The 18,372-nt window shown below is 44.7% G+C and overlaps 2 protein-coding genes across 5 annotated transcripts in view; one reads left to right on the plus strand and one right to left on the minus strand.

The window, feature by feature from the left end:
• The window catches only part of Zfr (zinc finger RNA binding protein), a 64,671-nt gene extending 60,624 nt beyond the window's left edge, over positions 1 to 4,047 (minus strand). For 2 of the 4 annotated variants that reach the window (XM_052743103.1, XM_052743101.1), the window contains exons 1-2: positions 3,901 to 4,047; positions 3,510 to 3,609 (exon numbers count right to left, since the gene is read on the minus strand). In XM_052743103.1, coding sequence (XP_052599063.1) covers positions 3,510 to 3,609; positions 3,901 to 3,937 — 137 coding nt within the window. In that variant the 5' untranslated portion in view covers positions 3,938 to 4,047. Of the gene's footprint in view, positions 1 to 3,509; positions 3,610 to 3,777; positions 3,797 to 3,900 lie in introns of those variants that run through there. The other 2 variants (XM_052743104.1, XM_052743102.1) reach the window with 2 other exon arrangements.
• The window catches only part of Sub1 (SUB1 regulator of transcription), a 122,827-nt gene continuing 107,435 nt past the window's right edge, over positions 2,981 to 18,372 (plus strand). The window contains exon 1 of the mRNA XM_052743109.1: positions 2,981 to 3,070. The gene's annotated coding sequence lies outside the window, so the exon portion shown is untranslated. The remainder of the gene's footprint in view (positions 3,071 to 18,372) is intronic.

Genomic DNA, 18,372 nt, shown 5'->3' on the forward strand with positions numbered 1-18,372 from the left:
TTATATATGTATTTTATTTTTTAGAGTGTGGTGTTTGTTTTGAGTGTTTCCTCAAGCATCAGTCCTTGGAGTCCTCCCTAAGGTTTTTCTTTAAGTTTTTGTTCATTTGCTTGCTTGCTTGCTTGTTTTTTGAGAGGGTTTCTCTGTGTAGCCCTGGCTGTCCTGGATCTCATTATGTAGACCAGGCTGGTCTCAAACCCAGAGATGCACCTGCCTCTGCCTCCCAAGTGCTGGGATTAAAGGTGTGCTCCACCACACTCCGGCTTACTTTTTTTTTTTTAAACCATTTATTTTATGTGCATTGATGTTTTGCCTGCATGTATACCTGTCTGAGGGTGTCAGATCTCCTTGAATTGCAGTTACGGACAGTTGTGAGCCGTCTTGTGGGTACTGGGACCTTCTCAAATACAAGAATTCTCTAACTAAGCCTCACTTTGTGCCATGAAGCCATCTTGATTATTTTCTATCAGAGAATCTGTTTTGTCTTGTGCCTCTGCCCATAAATTAAACATCTTATGAGAAATATATAAACACATACACAAATTCAAAATTTTCTTTCCTAATAGGAAGCAAATCTCTGAAAGACAAATGGCATTGTTAGGTTTACTTGTCCTTAAAAAAATACACAAAACAGGAAGAAAAATAGTAAGTGGGGCTTTGCAGCACAAAGATTGAATAAATTTTCAACACAGAAATGTTTAATATGAATTATCATAAATGAAAACACTCTAAAAGCTATTTGGAACTTATATACTCTCTTTACAATACAGCATACTAACTCTTTAGTATATCATTACAATTATCAAAGCTAGGGCTGGGGATGTAGTTTCCTGGTAAAGCAAACTGCCAGAGAGCCTGAAAGATACAGTATTCCATTTCCAGCATAGAGGGAAGATGAATCTAAGGTAAATTTAGTCAAGTATATTGTATATAGCTGTGACTAAGAAAGCAAAGAACCAGAATTAAATTGAGATTTCAGATGTTCACTGAGTTATCTATACTCAATGACAATGAAACAATTCATTCACATGTAAAAGCCTCCCCTGAGTTTACAATCTTTCAAATTAAGAAACATATACATGCAAACTAACTCTTCCACTTCTTAAAGTTCCATTATAACTATTTCTGGCCAGAATTAACATTGCTGGTATTAATGTTATTTATCCATCTTCCTCAAAACATTAGCATTATTGGACATGAATTCTTGTTTTTTAAATGCCAGTAACTTTCATATATGCCTATGTAAAAGGACAGAAGAGTCTTATCAATTAGTTTTGGTGATATATGCATAGTTAACATCAAGACTAGTCTTTTCTCTTAAAACATACTATCAATCAATTCAGCAAGCTGGATTATTATTTTACTCAAGATGGGATTCAATATTCTCATAATATTGACTGGATTAAAAAAAATTTTCCCCCGAGACAGGGTTTCTCTGCGTAGCTTTTGCCTTTCCCCGGAACTCAGGCTGTAGCCCAGGCTGGCCTCGAACTCACAAGAGATCCACCTGGCTCTGCCTCCCTAGCTCTGGGATTAAAGGCGTGCGCCACCACTGCTCGGCTTCAAAAATTTTTAAATCTGGGCCTACACTTAAAAAAAAAAAAAAAACAACTAAAAACTCCAACAAACCCATCAATTTTCAGTATGTAAACAGTTAATGATACAAATCTGTCATTCAGTGGATACTAAGGAAACAGAAAAATACTGTACAAGATGAACAAAAAATTTTAATGGTTAAACGAAGCATCTTCTAGAACACATGGTACTCGCTCACTAGCAATAGATTTATGGCCATAGATGCCATTAGCTTTCTCATTTCCCAAAAAAATAAATTGCTTGACTATGTTCTCTTCCTTCATAAAAGGTTTTTTGAAACTCTGCTTGTTCGATATGAAAACTTGTAAAACAAACGACATGTTAATGTCTGAAATGTCCCAAAATTTTGCTCCGACAATATAATTTCAGTCCTCTTTCTCAACACAAGCCTCAAGAGACTTGTAAAACGCCACGTAAGATTAAGGCTTTCAACAATCCGAAAAATGCCAATGTCAGCAATATAATACATTTACAAATTTTAATACCTCTTTAAAAAAACCAATGGAGGCATTATGTCTGATTGGCAGAGATTTTTCTTTTTCAGAAATATATAAAATAGTACCTCTTGCAATAAATTGTATCTTAAGTGTCCATAAAATCAGGTAACTTTTTTCTCCTTCAGATCTTTCAGCCCCCAAACACTAACCAGTACCCCATTTTACAGATGAGGCAATCGGAAACTCAAAAATACATGTCCAAACGTCACAAAAATCAACACGATATTGTTACTCAAATTTTCTGTTTTCCAATGTGCCCCTTTTAAATACACAACTCGCCTAAGGTAAATGAGATGACAGAAACTACCTTAGTTTAACTACGATGAACCTAATATGCAAATGTATGCGATGCAATAATACACACATAAAGCCAATACTCAAGAGCTGTGTGCTTATGACTTGAACCAAGAGACTGCCTTACTCTGATCCATAGAAAGTACAATAAACACATCGTTTTGTCTTTGTTTTTGCCAAGATGTACAAAGAATTACAGCTATTTTGGCAGTGACAGCTATCTGAAGGCAGAGGTTTCATCCCGTGCATTACAATGACTCAGTATAAAGTCATTCGCATTTTCTTCCCCCCAGCCCCGCGAGGGAGGAGAAAGACCCCAACGGAGAATCACTGATCCACCTGGAACCGTCCTCAATGGTTAAAAAGGCTATGCACCAGAAACTTCGCACATCTTTCCCAGTCTCACAGCTAAACAATTCACAGGTGGTTGGCATATTAACATCCTCTCCGCGCGAGAAAACCAAAGGGAATGGGATGGATGCCGCGACGCTGGCAAACGGGCAGTCAGCTTGAGGGACAAGCGGGGGTAGCGGGCCGGGGACTCAGGACCTAGGGGAAGGTGCCCACAAAGACACGTTATCTGGGATCCGGGGGCGTCGCGGTAGAGGCCGCTGCGCCCGAGCCTCGCTGCGAGGCCCCTCCGCTCACTCCCTCCCGTTCCCGGAGCCAAAGGCAGATCAGAGGTGGGGGCTGGCAGGGCGGAGGCGGGGAAGCCGAGGGGCCCGGGGAAGCCGAGGGGCCGGCGGCGGGCAGCTCGGCTCCGCTCCAAGGCCGCGGGGAAGCCATTTTACCTCCGGGGCCGTCCAAGGCTCTCAGCGGCCCTCCACGTCCCCAACCCTCGGTGGTCTCTTCTCCCCCCACCCTCGCCCCTCCGGTGGTGGTGGGGGGGGACCGTTCCCCGATGCTCGCCCGCCGGCCGGCCGGCCCCGGCGGGGTCCAACGGGGCAGGGAAGGGCGGGGTGTGGGGAGGGTGCGGGGCCCGGGCGCGCCTGCCGCGGGGCTCGGGGCTCGGGGCGGTGCGGCGGGGGCGGGTGCCCAGGCGGCCGCGGGCCGTGGTGTCGGCGGGATCCGGACCGCGGGGCGCGGAGGGAGAGGACGGGGAGAGGGGCGGGGAGCCGTTACCTATACTGGGCCGCAGCCGCCGCCGCCGCCGCCCCGCTGTGGGTGAATCCAAAGTAGTTGCCGGTCGCCATTTTGGCATCTTCCCCCAGCCGGCTGGGCACTGCGGCGGGCACGGAGAGTCGGGTCCCATGGCGGGAGGGCAGCCGCGAAGGGGTCGGGGCGCCGAGCAAGGGCAAGGGGAGAAAAAGAGGGCCGTGAGAAGCCGCCCTGGCCGGCCAGGCCGCGGCCGCACCGCCGTCCACCTCCCTCCCCGCACTCCCTCACTCACTCGCACGCCCGGGTGGCGGCCGCCGCCTCCTCCCCGGAGCTGGCCCCAACCCCCGCGCCTACCCGCCACCCGGGGGCTGGGGAAGGGCAGGGCAGAGGCCTCCGCGGGCCACATTAGACTCACCATAGGTGAAAGAAACTACAGGGCATATGGGAATCATGGGCTCGGGCTGCTGCTGCTGAACTCTGAACTCTCACCCGCTGCCTCCCTCTGCCCCACTCCTCCTCAGCGGAGAACAGACCGCCGCCTCCGGCCGCACTGCGCAAGCGCGCTGCTGCGCTGCATCCTGGGAAATGTAGTCCTCACGGCCCCTGCGCCAACTCACACCCCCCCCCCCCCCCACACACACACACTCCCCCGCGAGCTGAGCTGGCGCAGGGCCCCCCTGAGGAGCGGATTTCTGGGGTGCGGGTGTGGGGCTTCCTCGCGGGACTACGGGCCCGGCCTTCTCCCCAAGTGGTGGTGGCCCGCAGCCGCCGCAGGGCGGCTACAAGGCGGAGGAGGAACGCCTCGCCCGGCCGCGGGGGGAGTCGGGGAGCGTGACCAGAGAGAGTGACGTCTGTTGGCCTTTTCGCTGCCTCACTTTTTCTCCCTTTTCCTTTACTTTTGCATCTACGTGTGTTCTCTGTGTTTCAACCCTCCTCTCGCGTTTAATTCCCATTGGATTTTGAGCTGGGCTAATTCCTGTGGCTTGTCACTAGCCTTTGAAAAGGGGAGGGGGAAAAAGAGAAGTCGAGGGAGTGCTGCATCTAGCACCTGCCCAGAATCCTGCCTGCCACGGAGTCACACGTCTGGCCAAGCCCTGCGCCCCACATCACATACTTCGGTTTTTCAGGGTCCTATAGCCGGCCCCCCAACCAGATGTTGGGTATTGTAGATGCTAGTGAGCAAAACAAATTCCCCGTTCACGTGAAATTTTTAATTCTGGGAAGGCTTATGAGATCCAAAACATGGAAAATGTAGTGGGTGGTGATTGGAGCGTTAAGAAAATAAGGCAATGGAGATGAGGGGAGCAGTGCGGTTAGGGCCACTACTGGAATAGAGACCTGACAGAAGCTAGAAAACCACCAAGGTGGGTCCCTGGAGGAAGGATAGTGGAGGGAAATCCAAGAGCATCAAGGAGGTCATTCTGGCGAGAAGTGAGGGAGGGAAGGACCAGCTGAAAGGTCTTTGTGAGTGCCGGATCTGCTGGGGGTGGTGGCACTTACCTATAATCCCAGCATTCGGGAGGCTGAGACAGGAGAATCTCTGAGAGTTCTACACCGGTGTACACTACAGAGGGAGACACTGTCTCAAGAAGAAAATACCCACCCACCCATCACGCACCCACCCACTCGCCCACTCCTACTGCACTGCCAAAAGAGTGCCAGATCTCTCTGGGTAAGGGTTAATACTTTATAAATAGTACTGCATGCAGCCGTGTCTTCCTTGCGGCTGCTTTACTGTCTCTTTATCTCTTTATTTTCACAGGTCATTTTCTGTCACCACCCCTCTCTCCCCACCCTTTCCTCCTCTGCTGCTGGGGACAGAGCTCAAGGCATCCTGCGAAGTGCAGGCAGGCAGGCAGGCACTCTGACCTGAGCTCGCGCTCTCTCTCTCTCTCTCTCTCTCTCTCTCTCTCTCTCTCTCTCTCTCTCTCTCTCTCTCTCTCTCTCTCTCTCTCTCTCTCTCTCTTACAGTTCTAGTTATTTATTCTCGAGGCAGGGTCTTGCTGGCTGGCCCGATGACCTGGCACTATTGTACCGCCTCTGCTGGCCTCCATTTCCCAGTAATTCTGCATCAGTCATTAGAGCGCTGCAATTAGGAGTATGGGCCACTTTACTGTGCCCAGACCTCTCCTGCACTGTTTTCCATCCCCTTGCCTTTTCCCTGCCTCCATCGCGGCAGAAGAGCTCCACCTCACCTCCTCCTTACCTTCTGGAAGCCCATCCACCAGCACCCTGCTGTTATCTCTTCTTAGAGTCAGATGTGAATCTTAAAATATTCAGTGAATCAGGACTCACCCATGAAATTCAGGGCTTTCTTTATTCTACCTTTCTTTCAAAGCAGAAACAATGCCTCCATTCTTATTTGTGCCAACCCCCACACCTCCTACAAAAGTACAGGTTCTCAGAACCTGTCTGATTTGTCCTTTTACTCATTTCAAAAGAGAAAATGTAGAGCATTCGGGAAAAATCAGTGTCATTGTTTTTGAGAACACTGATGTTTCCCACTTGTGTTGCTAGGGGAGGAAAAAAAGTCTTCTCATAGGGGTATTAGAACTGCATTTAAAAAGTGACTTGCCTTGAACTTTACAGAACAATTAAGCCTCCAGACAGACTGCAACTGCTTTCAGAAACCTCACTACTATAAAGCTATTTGCATAAAACTGGAGGAGAAAAGTCAGATGATAATTTGTTGCAATTCTGTTGAGGCTGGTTTTCTGTGTGGCTGCTTGGCAGGTCTTCAGTGGATGAAGTGTGTTGACACTTTCCAAGGAGCAAGAACGAGAAAGAAGAGGGCTTCCTTAGGGTGATTGTCCTGAGGGGTGGTGGGCAGTGTTTGCAAACAGTCTGGAATGTCCTGATTAGGTGTTATTTAATATTTTGGAATCTCTTAAGATAGGAATTAAGCTTGTATCTTCTGTCTTCTTTATTTGGGCCAGTGAGATGGCTCGGCAGGTAAAGGTGCTTGCCACTAAGCCTGATGACCCCTGGCAGGCACAAATTGTCCTCTGACCTCCACACAAGTGCCCACACGTGTACACAGACATACACTAAATAAATAATTTGAAATATTCATCATAGGGCTGTGGTAGGGATTCAATGGGGGCATCTAACCTGTTTATTAAAACAACAACAACAACAACAACAAAACCCCTGGGACCCTGAGAAATGGCTCAGCAGGGTTATGGTGCTTGGCATGGAAACTCAAGTCTGAATGGAAGGAGAGAAGTGACTCCACAAGGCTGTCCTCTAACCTCTACATAGGTCCATAGCACATGCACCAACATACACAGTATGCTTGTATAAAACACACACACCCCCCAAACAAGGCCAGATGCTCTTTTTAAAATCAACCTTCTAGTAAGTTGTTGCTTTTTCTCTTTTGCTCTTTGGGGGGCCTGCTCTCAAATAATTCACACACAGAGGCTTATTCTTACTTATAAATGCCTGGCTGGCTTACTTTCTAGCCAGCTTTTCTTAAATTATCCCATCTACCTTTTGCCTCTAGGCTTTTCCCGTTCTCTTACTTCTGTTTCCTACTTTTACTCCATGGCTTGCTGTGTAGCTGGGTGGCTGGCCCCTAGTCTTCCTCCTCCTCTGGCTACTTCTTCATTCTCCTCCCAGATTTCTCCATGTATATACTCTCTCTGCCTGCCAGCCCTGCCTATCCTTTCTCCTGCCTTGCTATTGGCCATTCAGTTCTTTAGTAGACCGTCAGGTGTTTTAGACAGGCACAGTAACGCAGCTTCACAGAGTTAAACAAATGCAACATAAACAAAAGTAACACACCTTAAAATAATAGTCTCCTACCGTAAGTAAATACTCCATGACGAATATTCACCTACAACCAAAGAGCTTATGGCTCCAAGCTAGAGGACTATGTCCCAGAATACCCAGCCAAGTAACATGGCAGCCAAGAATCCCCCGGGCCAACAACAGAAAACAAGACATGACTGGAGCTGGGGGTGTAAGGGAGCTGGTAGAGTGCTTGCCTAAGCTAGCATGCATGAAGCTCTTGGCCACATAAACTGAGCACAACGGACTACCCCTGTAAGCTCAGCCCTGGGAAGATAGAAGCAAGAGGATCAAAGTTCATGGTCATCCTTGGCTAAACAGGAAGTTTGAGACTCACCTCAGGTCCGTGAGATCCTGCTTTCAAACAAAACAGCAGCAGCAAGCTGGAGAGGTGGCTCGCTTCATGATGGGCAAGCATGAGGACCAGGGTTTGGCCCCTCAGCACCCATGTGAAAGCTTGGTGATGTGGGTGTGCTTCTGTGGCACACGTCTGCAGCCTCGGCACAGGGAAGAGAAGGGTGGAAGTGGGGACAAGACAGGGAGATCTCAGGGGCTCCCTGCCTACCCAGTCAAGCCAGAAAGGTGAAAGGTGAGCTTTGGTTTCAGTAAAAGACCTTGTCTTAAAAAGGGGGGGGGGGGGGAGAGCAACTGAGAAAGACATCTGACATCCACCTCTGGCTTCTACATGCAAGCACACACATGCACATGTGTGTATATTCACCCGAAAACACACACATACATAAATACACAAAGAACATACTTGACTGGAGGCAGCTAACTATATTATCTAGCATCTTCATTAAGGAATGATTCAAAAATCATATCTGGTCAAGGTCTCTGCTTCTCAGGACAAAGCAGAATTCTTCTAAGTAGACTTAAAGACTTGACATGGTCTGGCCTTCCTGCCTGTTCACCCTACTCCATATCCTCTTCATTCCAACAACCTTTCTTACCTCCTGTTTACCATGCCCCACACCCCACCATAGGGCATTTCACATTCTCCTTGCCTAGAATTGCTTCTCTTTGCCAAGTTAATCAATCCTCTTGTGTGGAGGACTAAACTCAACTCAGTCAGCCCCTCTGCATCCCTCCATGACATCCCCCTTCAATTGATCAGAGTGTTTTCACGCTCTTAGAGGACAAGGCAAATTTGCTTAGCTGCCTCGTCACAGCTACAGCCTTATACTTATGGTGTGATGGTTTGATTGATGTGTATTCCTCCCATCAAACTATGATCTTTCTGGGGGCAGAGTGCTAATGTTGAATGCCTAGTGACAGACAACTCACCAGGAAGTACTTGAAGAGTGATCAAAGCAGAGGATGAACAACTTAATCATTCTTTGATGATTCAGAATGCAGTTCCAGATTCCCATAGTTCCCGGGGTTATAATTATGAATCTCAATTAGCATCTGCAGACAAATTAGGAAATGTTAATTGGCAGTTCTGTCAGCCACAAGGTGGTGCTAGTCTGAGAAAGCCTGTCTTCGATTGCACCTTGGAGTCAAGGCCTGGTGTCCTGGAAGCCCTTGTTGAATACAAGATTCAACACCCAGAAAGCAGGCCATATTAGCTACTATGTGCCAAGAAGACTATATAGATGTGTGCTGGTTGGCTTTTGAAAGCTACACATATTTGGGAAGAGGGAATCATAGTTGAAAAAAGGCCTCCATAAGATTGGTCTGTAGGCATGTTTGTGGGCATGGATGTAGGTATGTCTATTGTCTTGGTTAATGATTGACATGGGATGGTCCCAGCTCTTCTGGGTGGTGCCATCCCTGGACTGGTGGTCCTGGGTGCTTGCTGAGCAAGCCACAAAGAGAAAAGTCAGTAAGCAGTGCTCTCCCATGGTCTCTGTTTCCGTTTCTGTCTCCATGTTCCTGCCTTTAGTTCTTGCCCTGACTTACCTTAGTGACAGAGTGTGATCTGAGAGTTGTAAGATGAAATAACCCTTTTTCTCCCCATGTTGCTTTGGGACATGGTTTTTAATCACATCAATAAAAACCCTAACTATAGTGAATAAGGGTAAGACTTGTGGCCAGCCTGTGCTAAAGTATAGTGAGTTTTAGACCGACCAGTTTGGGCTACAGAGTGAGACTGTCTCAACTTACCCTCTCAAAAAGAAGGGTGCATTTCACATACCATAAGAATCACTCTCTTAATGTGTTCAATTCAATGGAATGTAATATGTTGCACGAATCCTAAGTGGTCTTATAATAAAAACCTGGAGCCAGATATTGTGGTAAATGCTGAGAGATCAGAGAGACAAAGGAACAAGCCACAGCCACTTCTCACCTTGCCAACTCTATGAATCCTCTGACCAAATGCCCCTGAGTCCTCAGTCGAAAGCACCTTTTGAGTTCCTGTCTCCTCACCCCTTATATGCCTGTCTCTGCCCAGCCATTTCACTCCTATGTCAACCTTCCTAGTGCTGGGATTAAAAGCGTGTGTGCTTCCCAAATACTGGTAGCAAAGGCATGAGATACCAAGTGCTGGGATTAGAGGTGTGTGCCACCACTGCCTGGCTCTGTTTCTTTTAGACTGAATTAATCTCCTGTAGTCTAGGGTGGCCTTGAACTCACAGAGATCCAGACAGATCTCTGCCTTCGTCTCCTGAGTGCTAGGATTAAAGGTGTGGCCACCAATGCCTGACCTGTAGCTAAATCTGTGGCTGGCTCTGTCCTCCGATCTTCAGGCAAGTTTTATTAGAGTACAAAAAAATTTCACCATATTAATATATTCCCGAGTTATACAACTACCACTGCTATCTAACTTCAGAATATCTTTGTCACTGTAGTAATAAATTCTATACCCCCCAACAACCATGTATCTTCACTTTCTTCCAACCCCTAATGGCCACACAAATAATAGTTTGGGGTATATTTTGTTTGTTGTTGATTATTCTTCAAGCACTGGGAATTGAACCCAGAGCCATGAATTCCAACCCCCTCCCCATTTTGCTTTGCTATGTAGCCCTCCTAGGCTGGCACTTACAATGAAACAAAGACTGGCAATAATCCTCCTGCCTCCGCCTCCTGAGTTAAGGGATAAGGGTATATACCACCAGGCCTGCCCACAAAAATACTTTCTATCTCTATGGATTTGTGTATTTTGGACATATGAATAGACTTTAAGGATATCTGCCTCTTGGTCTAGTTCTCTTCACGTAGCATAGTATTTTGAAGTCCCATTGTCTGGTTTTGAGAAAGTCTCTCTCTCTAGCCCAGGTTGGAGATTTTTCTTTCCTTAGTCTCTCAAGTTCTGGGACTGTGGATGTGTGCTACCACACTTGGCTGACCCAGAAATTCTTGAGAGGAACCTGTTTTCATTTCTGCCGATACATATCTAGGAGGAGAATGTTGGTATACCTTGTGGTTGTTGGGGCGGGGTTTCATGATGCAGCCCAGGCTGGCCTGAAAAGTACAACAATTCTCTTACCTCAGATAATTGAGTGCTGGAATTACTAGCCACCATGCCATATGTTTGTTGTTGTTGTTGTTGTTGTTGTTGCCATTGTTGTTTGTTTGTGTGGGTTTTTTTGTTTTTGTTTTTTTGTTTTGTTTTGTTTTGTTTTTGGGTTTTTCGAGACAGGGTTTCTCTGTGTAGCTTTGCGCCTTTCCTGGATCTCGCTCTGTAGACCAGGCTGGCCTCGAACTCACAGAGATCTGCCTGGCTCTGCCTCCCGAGTGCTGGGATTAAAGGCGTGCGCCACCACCACCGGCTTGTTTGTGTTTTTTTGTATCTAAAATTGGCTTCTCTCCCTGCCAGCTTCTTCCCTTCATCTCTTTCCCAAGGCTACCTCAGCCGTCCACTGATCTTTTCATAAGGATCAGATCCCCTAAACTCATCTATGGAGATATAAGGCAGAACAGCAGTATGTGAACAGCTGTGTACATTATAATACATTGTCTTCATTGATTCTTTATAAAAACCTGTGAGCTAGGCAGAGGCAGAATTTAAAGACGGCTTACATATTGACTCCAGCATACCAGTCCTCCATGATATACTGTGTCCCCAAAATCCATCTGAGGAACATTTCACTACTTGTGTAAAGTAAGAAGACATGCTTACATTCACCACAGTTACATTTGTTCCCAATTTTAGTGCCTGTGGCTAATTCTCATTTATGAACTTCTAGAGCACTCATTGTGGTCTGTTGAAAGAAAATGGCCCCCAAAGGAGTGGCACTATTAGGAGGTGTGGCCTGTTGGAGTAGGTGTGGTCTTGTTGGAGGAAGTGTGTCACTGTGGAGGTGGGCTTTGAGGTCTCATATATGCTCAAGCCACACCTAGTGAGACAGACCACCTCCTGTAGACTGCCTATCATGATGGAGGACTCTCAGCTCCAGCACCATATCTGCCTGCACACCACCGTGTCCCACCATGATAATGGACTAAATCTCTCAAAAGGTAAGTCATCCCAGCTAAATGTCTTTCCTTTATAAAAGTGGCCGTGGCCATGGTGTCTCTTCACAGCAATAGAAACCCTAACTAAAACACTCATCAATCTTGTTATCCCTAGTTTGGTATCTTTCTCTTCTCAGGAAAGAACATAGACTCCACCGGGTCAGGAACTGTGTCTGACCACTGAGTTTCTGATGCTTACAACCATCCCTAGAATAAGTAGACACTTAAGTACTTGATCGCAAAGGCATTCTGACATATGTCTTTAATACGTCCCAGCTCCTAGCTATCACCCATTGTGATAATAGACATATAAGTAAATACCAACCTATTTTAGTCCTCCCAGCTCCCTTGACATTCTAACTCACCGTGTTCACTGCCAAGTCTCAATACCAAACACCAGTGTTATAAAGGGTTCCATTGTGTCAGTAATGCATTCTTAAGAATTTGAAGAACTTGTTGAAGTCAACACAGTCACAAGGAATAACTATTTAAAGGCATGGAGAGGCTGGGCTGTAACTTGGTGGCACTAGCGTGTGCATGGATTCCATTCCTAACACTGCTAAAAATACATTAAAATATAAAAATAAATAAAGCTTGAAGGAGAGTCTCAGCCACACTGTGCTCTCACTTAGATGCTGATAATCTATCAGTAACAGATGCTAAAGGGCATATTTATTTAGAGTCACACTCTAGAGCAATGCTATCCAATAGAATTTTATTTCAGTATGAAATTATTCTCTAACTGTTCAACATGACAACCATCACTGAGTACTTGAAATTCGACTAGAATGTCAGCAACTATATTAATTTAAATGTAAAGACTTACATATGAAGGGCAGCTACTGTGTAGATTAATATAGTAGCAGACTCTGGTGATCTAAGTTCAAATCCCAGCTCTACTTGTAGCTGACAATGACCTTTTGTGTGGGGTGTATGTATGTTGCTGGGAGTGAACCATTGTGCATGCTAGGCAAGTACTCTACCACTGACCTTCATCTCAGCCTTGATAAAGATAACTTTGTCCAAATTCCTTAACATCCCTGCACTCTCTCCCTACCAGGAGCTCCTTGTAAACAGTTAATGAGGGCTGGTTTGATAGTTTACCAGGTGTTGAAAAAATTCTATCATCTATCCTATTTTTGTGAGTCTAAAGTTTTATATCTAATTTATCTTTTATCATGACTAAGGAAAACTATAATTATAACTATCTAGTCTTCAACTCCATCAAAGACCCCAGGAGTATATAATATTACCTGAGTAAACAGGAAGTACATGGCAAGCAACTTCCATAATTCTAGAAATGACAGAGACATCTGGCTGCCTGGACACTCATCCAAAGTTCTTTTGTAACGTCAGGGCATCTATTTTTAGCCTATAGGCCTAGAGTCTCTGGCATAGCTTTCAGTAAAGCAGGAAATTTTAAGGACTGTTCTACCCACTCTAGCAAAGTTCGTCAGTTGCTTCTCCCCATGTCCTGTAGAATGTCTGGCAGTATCTTCTGTGAAGCAGGAAACTGAAGAACCATCTCACCTTGCAAAGTTCAGTAGTCACCTTTTTATGGGTCCTGCATGTCCAGTTTATAACATCCTGTCAAGCAGTCGAGGAAAGGGCACTTTTTTTGCCCAGTGGCTAACTTTTGCCACAAAGAAAGCAAACTCCATAATGAATTTCTTCGGTGCTCATCATCCTCTTTGAAGTAATTGGTGCTGCCAGGAGCAGACATGTCTCACTGCCCAGAAAAGTGTTAAGTTCTTAAAAACATTTATAATGCCATATTCTATAGGTCTTTGAAGTGTTTGAAGATTACCTACCTAATTGAAATATACCTTTGTATACCTAAAAAACTTAACATGACTATTAGTTTGATTCTGATAGATGACTATTAATCTGTATGTCTTAATTATATTTTATAATTTTAAATGAATTGCATAAACATAGTACCTTAAACAAGAGTAGAAATATACATAGAGTATAACAAAATTAACTTTAAATTTGTATCAATAAACTAAAATCTATAGCAATATAAATATTTCAAATGAGTTATTGCTTTTTTAAAAGTAGATTCAATAATCTACCCTTTTATTCTATTATATCTATATCCTACATTTCTATATCATATCCCCCTTTCTTCTTTTAGAAAGAGATTGATTATGACCAATAACAATTTGTAACCAACCTCCTAAACGAAGACAAACATCCATAATCCATTTTTGGGGGGAGGGCAATGTGGGCGTAGTCCTCTAGGCTACTTCCTGTTGATTGGGGGTGTTGTTATTTTATGGGGATCCTGAGAAAATTCAAGATAATAGTCAAGTCCTGGGAAGACCTTCTATTACCTTTGTTGATAGATACCATCTGACAAGGTTCAGGAGGTCTTACTTGATCAAATCTGTTGATGTTAACCTGGAGCAAATCCATAGCTTCCTGCTTCTGGTGGAAACAAAAGCAGAGCCTCCTTTCCAAAGGAACATTTTCTTAGACTCAAATTTTGTAGTCAAGATACCTTTAAAATATATATATTGGTTTAACTCAGTAGCCTTTACAATCAATTGTCTCTCTCCAGTTAAAAACCCCAAAGACAATATAACCTAGATTCTCTGTGTAATTTCCATCTTTTACATGGCTTGTTATATTTTTATATATTATTTTATTTTTTTAAGATTTTATTTTTATGACTATCTATATCCTTTCTCTTCTCTCTCTCAAGCCTATGTACCTTTTTACACACACACAACGTAAACCGTTTAGAGTTTTATTCCATGTGAATCTGTCTTATTGTGTATCTATAATCCTTTTCTGGCCAGGAGAGATTCTAAACTGCTTAGCTGTGCAGCAACTTTGGCTGTTGACTCCGCCCCATTCAGTTTTTCAGTATGGTGCAGGTACTACAAGTCATGCTTATATCCCCATTTCTGGGAAGCAGTATTAAGTAGTATGCCTGTGTTTTTGTTTTGTTTTGTTTTGTTTTTTTTGAGACAGGGATTCTCTGTGCAGCTTTGTGCCTTTCCTGGAACTTACTCTGTAGCCTAGGCTGGCCTCGAACTCACAGAGATCCTCCTGGCTGTGCCTCCCAAGTGCTGGGATTAAAGGCATGCGCCACCACCACCCGGCTTGTGTTTGGTTTTTTCAAGACAGGGTTTCTCTGTGTAGTTTTGGTGCCTGTCCTGGATCTTGCTCTGTAGACCAGGCTGGCCTTGAACTCATAGAGATCAGCCTGCCTCTGCCTCCCGAGTGTGCTGGGATTAAAGGCGTGCCCCACCACTACCCCAGTGTATGCCTGTGTTTTTAAACCCGTGGCTGTGCTCCCAAGCCTGCAGGCAGCAGCTGGGAGAAGCCTCTTTGTATCGTGGCTCAGGCTTGTCTGAGACCATGGGAGTCTGCCATGTTGCTATGAAGCTGGTCTTGGCCAGGGGACATGTCTCTGTACTGCGGCCCACCATGAGCAACATGAACTAGGAAGGTGCTCTTAGCTACATTTATAATCTCTTCTTAAGCTCTCTCAGGTTTTAGGTGGAAACCCTTGCCACCATGTCTGGGTGCCACACACACACACACACACACACACACACACACACACACACACACACTCATTTTAATTGTATTTTCTAGTTCAGTCTCCTCTTTTCTTCCTGTCCTTTCCCCCAACCTCTAACTCCTTATGAAGAATGTTAGTTACCTGGTTTTGTGCCCTTGAGTACTTCCCCCTTATTTTCAATCCAATTGAAAAATGGACTAAAGAGCTAAACAGAGAATTCTCAAAAGAAGAATCACAAATGGCTGAAAGACATTTAAAGAAATGCTCAACATCCTTGGTCATCAGAGAAATGCAAATCAAAACAACTCTGAGATACCACCTTACACCTATCAGAATGGCTATGATCAAAAACACTAATAATAGTCAATGTTGGAGAGGATGCGGAGCAAGGGGAACACTCCTCCACTGTTGGTGGGAGTGCAAACTTGTACAACCACTGTGGAAATCAGTATGGCGGTTTCTCAGAAAATTGGGAATCAATCTACCTCAAGACCCAGCTATACCACTCTTGGGCATGTACCCAAGGAATGCTCAATCATACCACAAAGATACATGCTCAACTATGTTCATAGCAGCATTATTTGTAATAGTCAGAACCTGGAAACAACCTAGATGCCTGTCAACTGAAGAATGGATTAAGAAAATGTATGTATACACAATGGAGTACTACTCAACAGAGAAAAACAATGACAGCATGAAATTTGCAGGCAAATGGATGGATCTAGAAAATATTATCCTGAGTGAGGTAATCCAAACCCAGAAGGACAAACATGGTATGTACTCACTCATAAGTGGATACTAGATATAAAGCAAAGAACAATCAGACTGCAACCCACAGAACCAGGGAGGCCACCTAATAGGGGGGACCCTAGGATGACTGTGGCTTATAATAAGTTTTGGTTTTACTCAATTACTGGGCAAGCCTCAATGAAACATTTCACTATTAGGATAAGAATTTATATTGTATCAAGCTGATAATAGAAAAATAAATTTAAAAAAAGAATGTTGGTTACCTGGTTTTGTGCCCTTGAGTACTTCCCCCTTAGGCTCATATACCACATGTCCCTATATGATTATGCATAGAGACATGTGTACACTATATATAAGTATATGAATTGTTAAAATTTTTAGCCTTATTTTCCCTGAGTTCTCAATCAGCTGGCCAGCTCACCAGCTCATGCTCATTTCTAAGTCTAGATCCATGCGGTCTGTCCTTACATGGGAAATAAACAATAAGGCACACTCCTGTAGACCTGCTTTTGACTCTATATTTCAGGTGCTCACTTTGGCGGCATATGTACTAAAATTAGAACACCATGTCTCAGAATGTCCCTGATGGAGCAGCAGGGCGGCAGTCATATACAGTATCAGCTCATGCCAGCATTCCATTTGATTGGCCGCTGATTCGGGCCCTTGATTTCTTCCTTGTTTGTCTTTTTTCATAGGGAACTCTCAGGGTTATACAAATAGCTAGAAGAAGAAAGTGCCAGGAAAAAGGAACTTACCATGGGATTCTGCAGTTTCTTGCTTGCTTTCTTTGTTCTTACTTCTTTCTGCACTGGGGATTGAACCTAGGGCTTTGTATGTGCTTCTACCACTGAGCTACATCCCCTCTTTTACTTTTCACTTTGAGACAGGGTCCACCCAAGTACTCAGCTTGGCCCGGGATTCACTCTAGTTCAGGCAGCTCTTGAATTTGTAGACCGCCCCAGTCTTCTAAATAGCCAGATTGCAGGTCTATGCCACCAGGCTCAGTGATTCCGGGTCATTTGCTTTTAATAGTCTCATTACTGCCTTGTGGACTGACCCACCCTGGTACGTACACATTCGTGTTTGCATGTCTTAAGGAGATTGTTTTGGAATGCTGCACATGTTTAAATTTATGGTTTGGAGTGTCAGATTGCCCTTGATTTGTGGTTGGCAGTTCTCATTATGAGAACTTGGTGTCTGCTATGGTCTGGATGTGGTTTAAGTGTGCCTCCTAGTGGCTCATGTGTTGGAAGCTTGGTCCTCAGTGAGCAAGCAGTGTTGGAAAATGGGACCTCTAAGAGGAAGGACCTGGTGGTGATGGCTAGTTCATTCACTGGGATGGAAGGAATAAAAGTAGCTCTCTTAGGCCCTCTGATTTTCAAGAACACAAGTTGTGTATTGTTGTTGTGGAATATCAATTTAAGTGTGTTACATTTGTTTATACTGTGGAACATTTGTTTAATGATGCAAAGTTAGGTTGTATTCTTTTACGTTGCATTTGTTTAACTCTGTGAAGCTGGGTACTGTGCCTGCCTAAAACACCTGATGGTCTAATAAAGAGCTGAATGGCCAATAGTGAGGCAGGAGAAAGGATAGCAGGACTGACAGGCAGAGAGAATAAATAGGAGAAATCTGGGTGAAAGAGAAGAAAGAACAAGAAAACAAGGAGAGGAGGACACTAGGGTCCAGCCACCCAGCCACCCAGCCACCCAGCCACCCAGCCAGCCACGGAGTAAGAGTGAAAGTAAAATATACAGAAGTAAGAGAAGGTAAAATCCCAGAGGCAAAAGGTGGATGGGATAATTTAAGTTAAGAAAAGCTGGCAAGAAATAAGCCAAGCTAAGACTGGGCATTTATAGGTAAGAATAAGCCTCCATGTGTGATTTATTTGGGAGCTGGGTGGTGGGCCCCCCAAAAGAGCAAAGAATAAAAACAACCAACAACATGCTGTTCTCTGGCTTTTGTCTTTGAGTTGTGACCTCTTCAACCATGTACTTCTCCCATTGTTAATACTGCCTACCACCTGCCAAAGGCTCCCCACAGTGTGATGCTGCCCACCATCATCTGCTACAGTTCCCCACAATATGATACTGCCCACCCCTCCATTCTGCCATGGTGCCTCACAATGCGACAGTGCCCACCTGCTGTGAGGTGGTGCTGGTGTTTACTCTTGAATCTCGAGAACTACATAAACTACATAAACATTTTTTTTTATCTGATAAACCTAACTGCCTCAGGTTTCTTGTTACAGTGATGAAGAATGAGTACTGTAGAGTTTCATACTCAGTGGTTCAGTTTCCACCAGGATCTAGAAGCTTCTCAAAATGAATAGTTGTTGACAGAGATGACACAGTCTGGTCCTAAAACCTTAAGTGTTTTCTGCTTGGTTTTGCTGTTGGTGCTTGC

Source organism: Peromyscus californicus, unplaced genomic scaffold, assembly GCF_007827085.1.
Source record: "Peromyscus californicus insignis strain IS unplaced genomic scaffold, ASM782708v3 Scaffold_18__1_contigs__length_77618521, whole genome shotgun sequence".
NCBI lineage: Eukaryota > Metazoa > Chordata > Mammalia > Rodentia > Cricetidae > Peromyscus > Peromyscus californicus.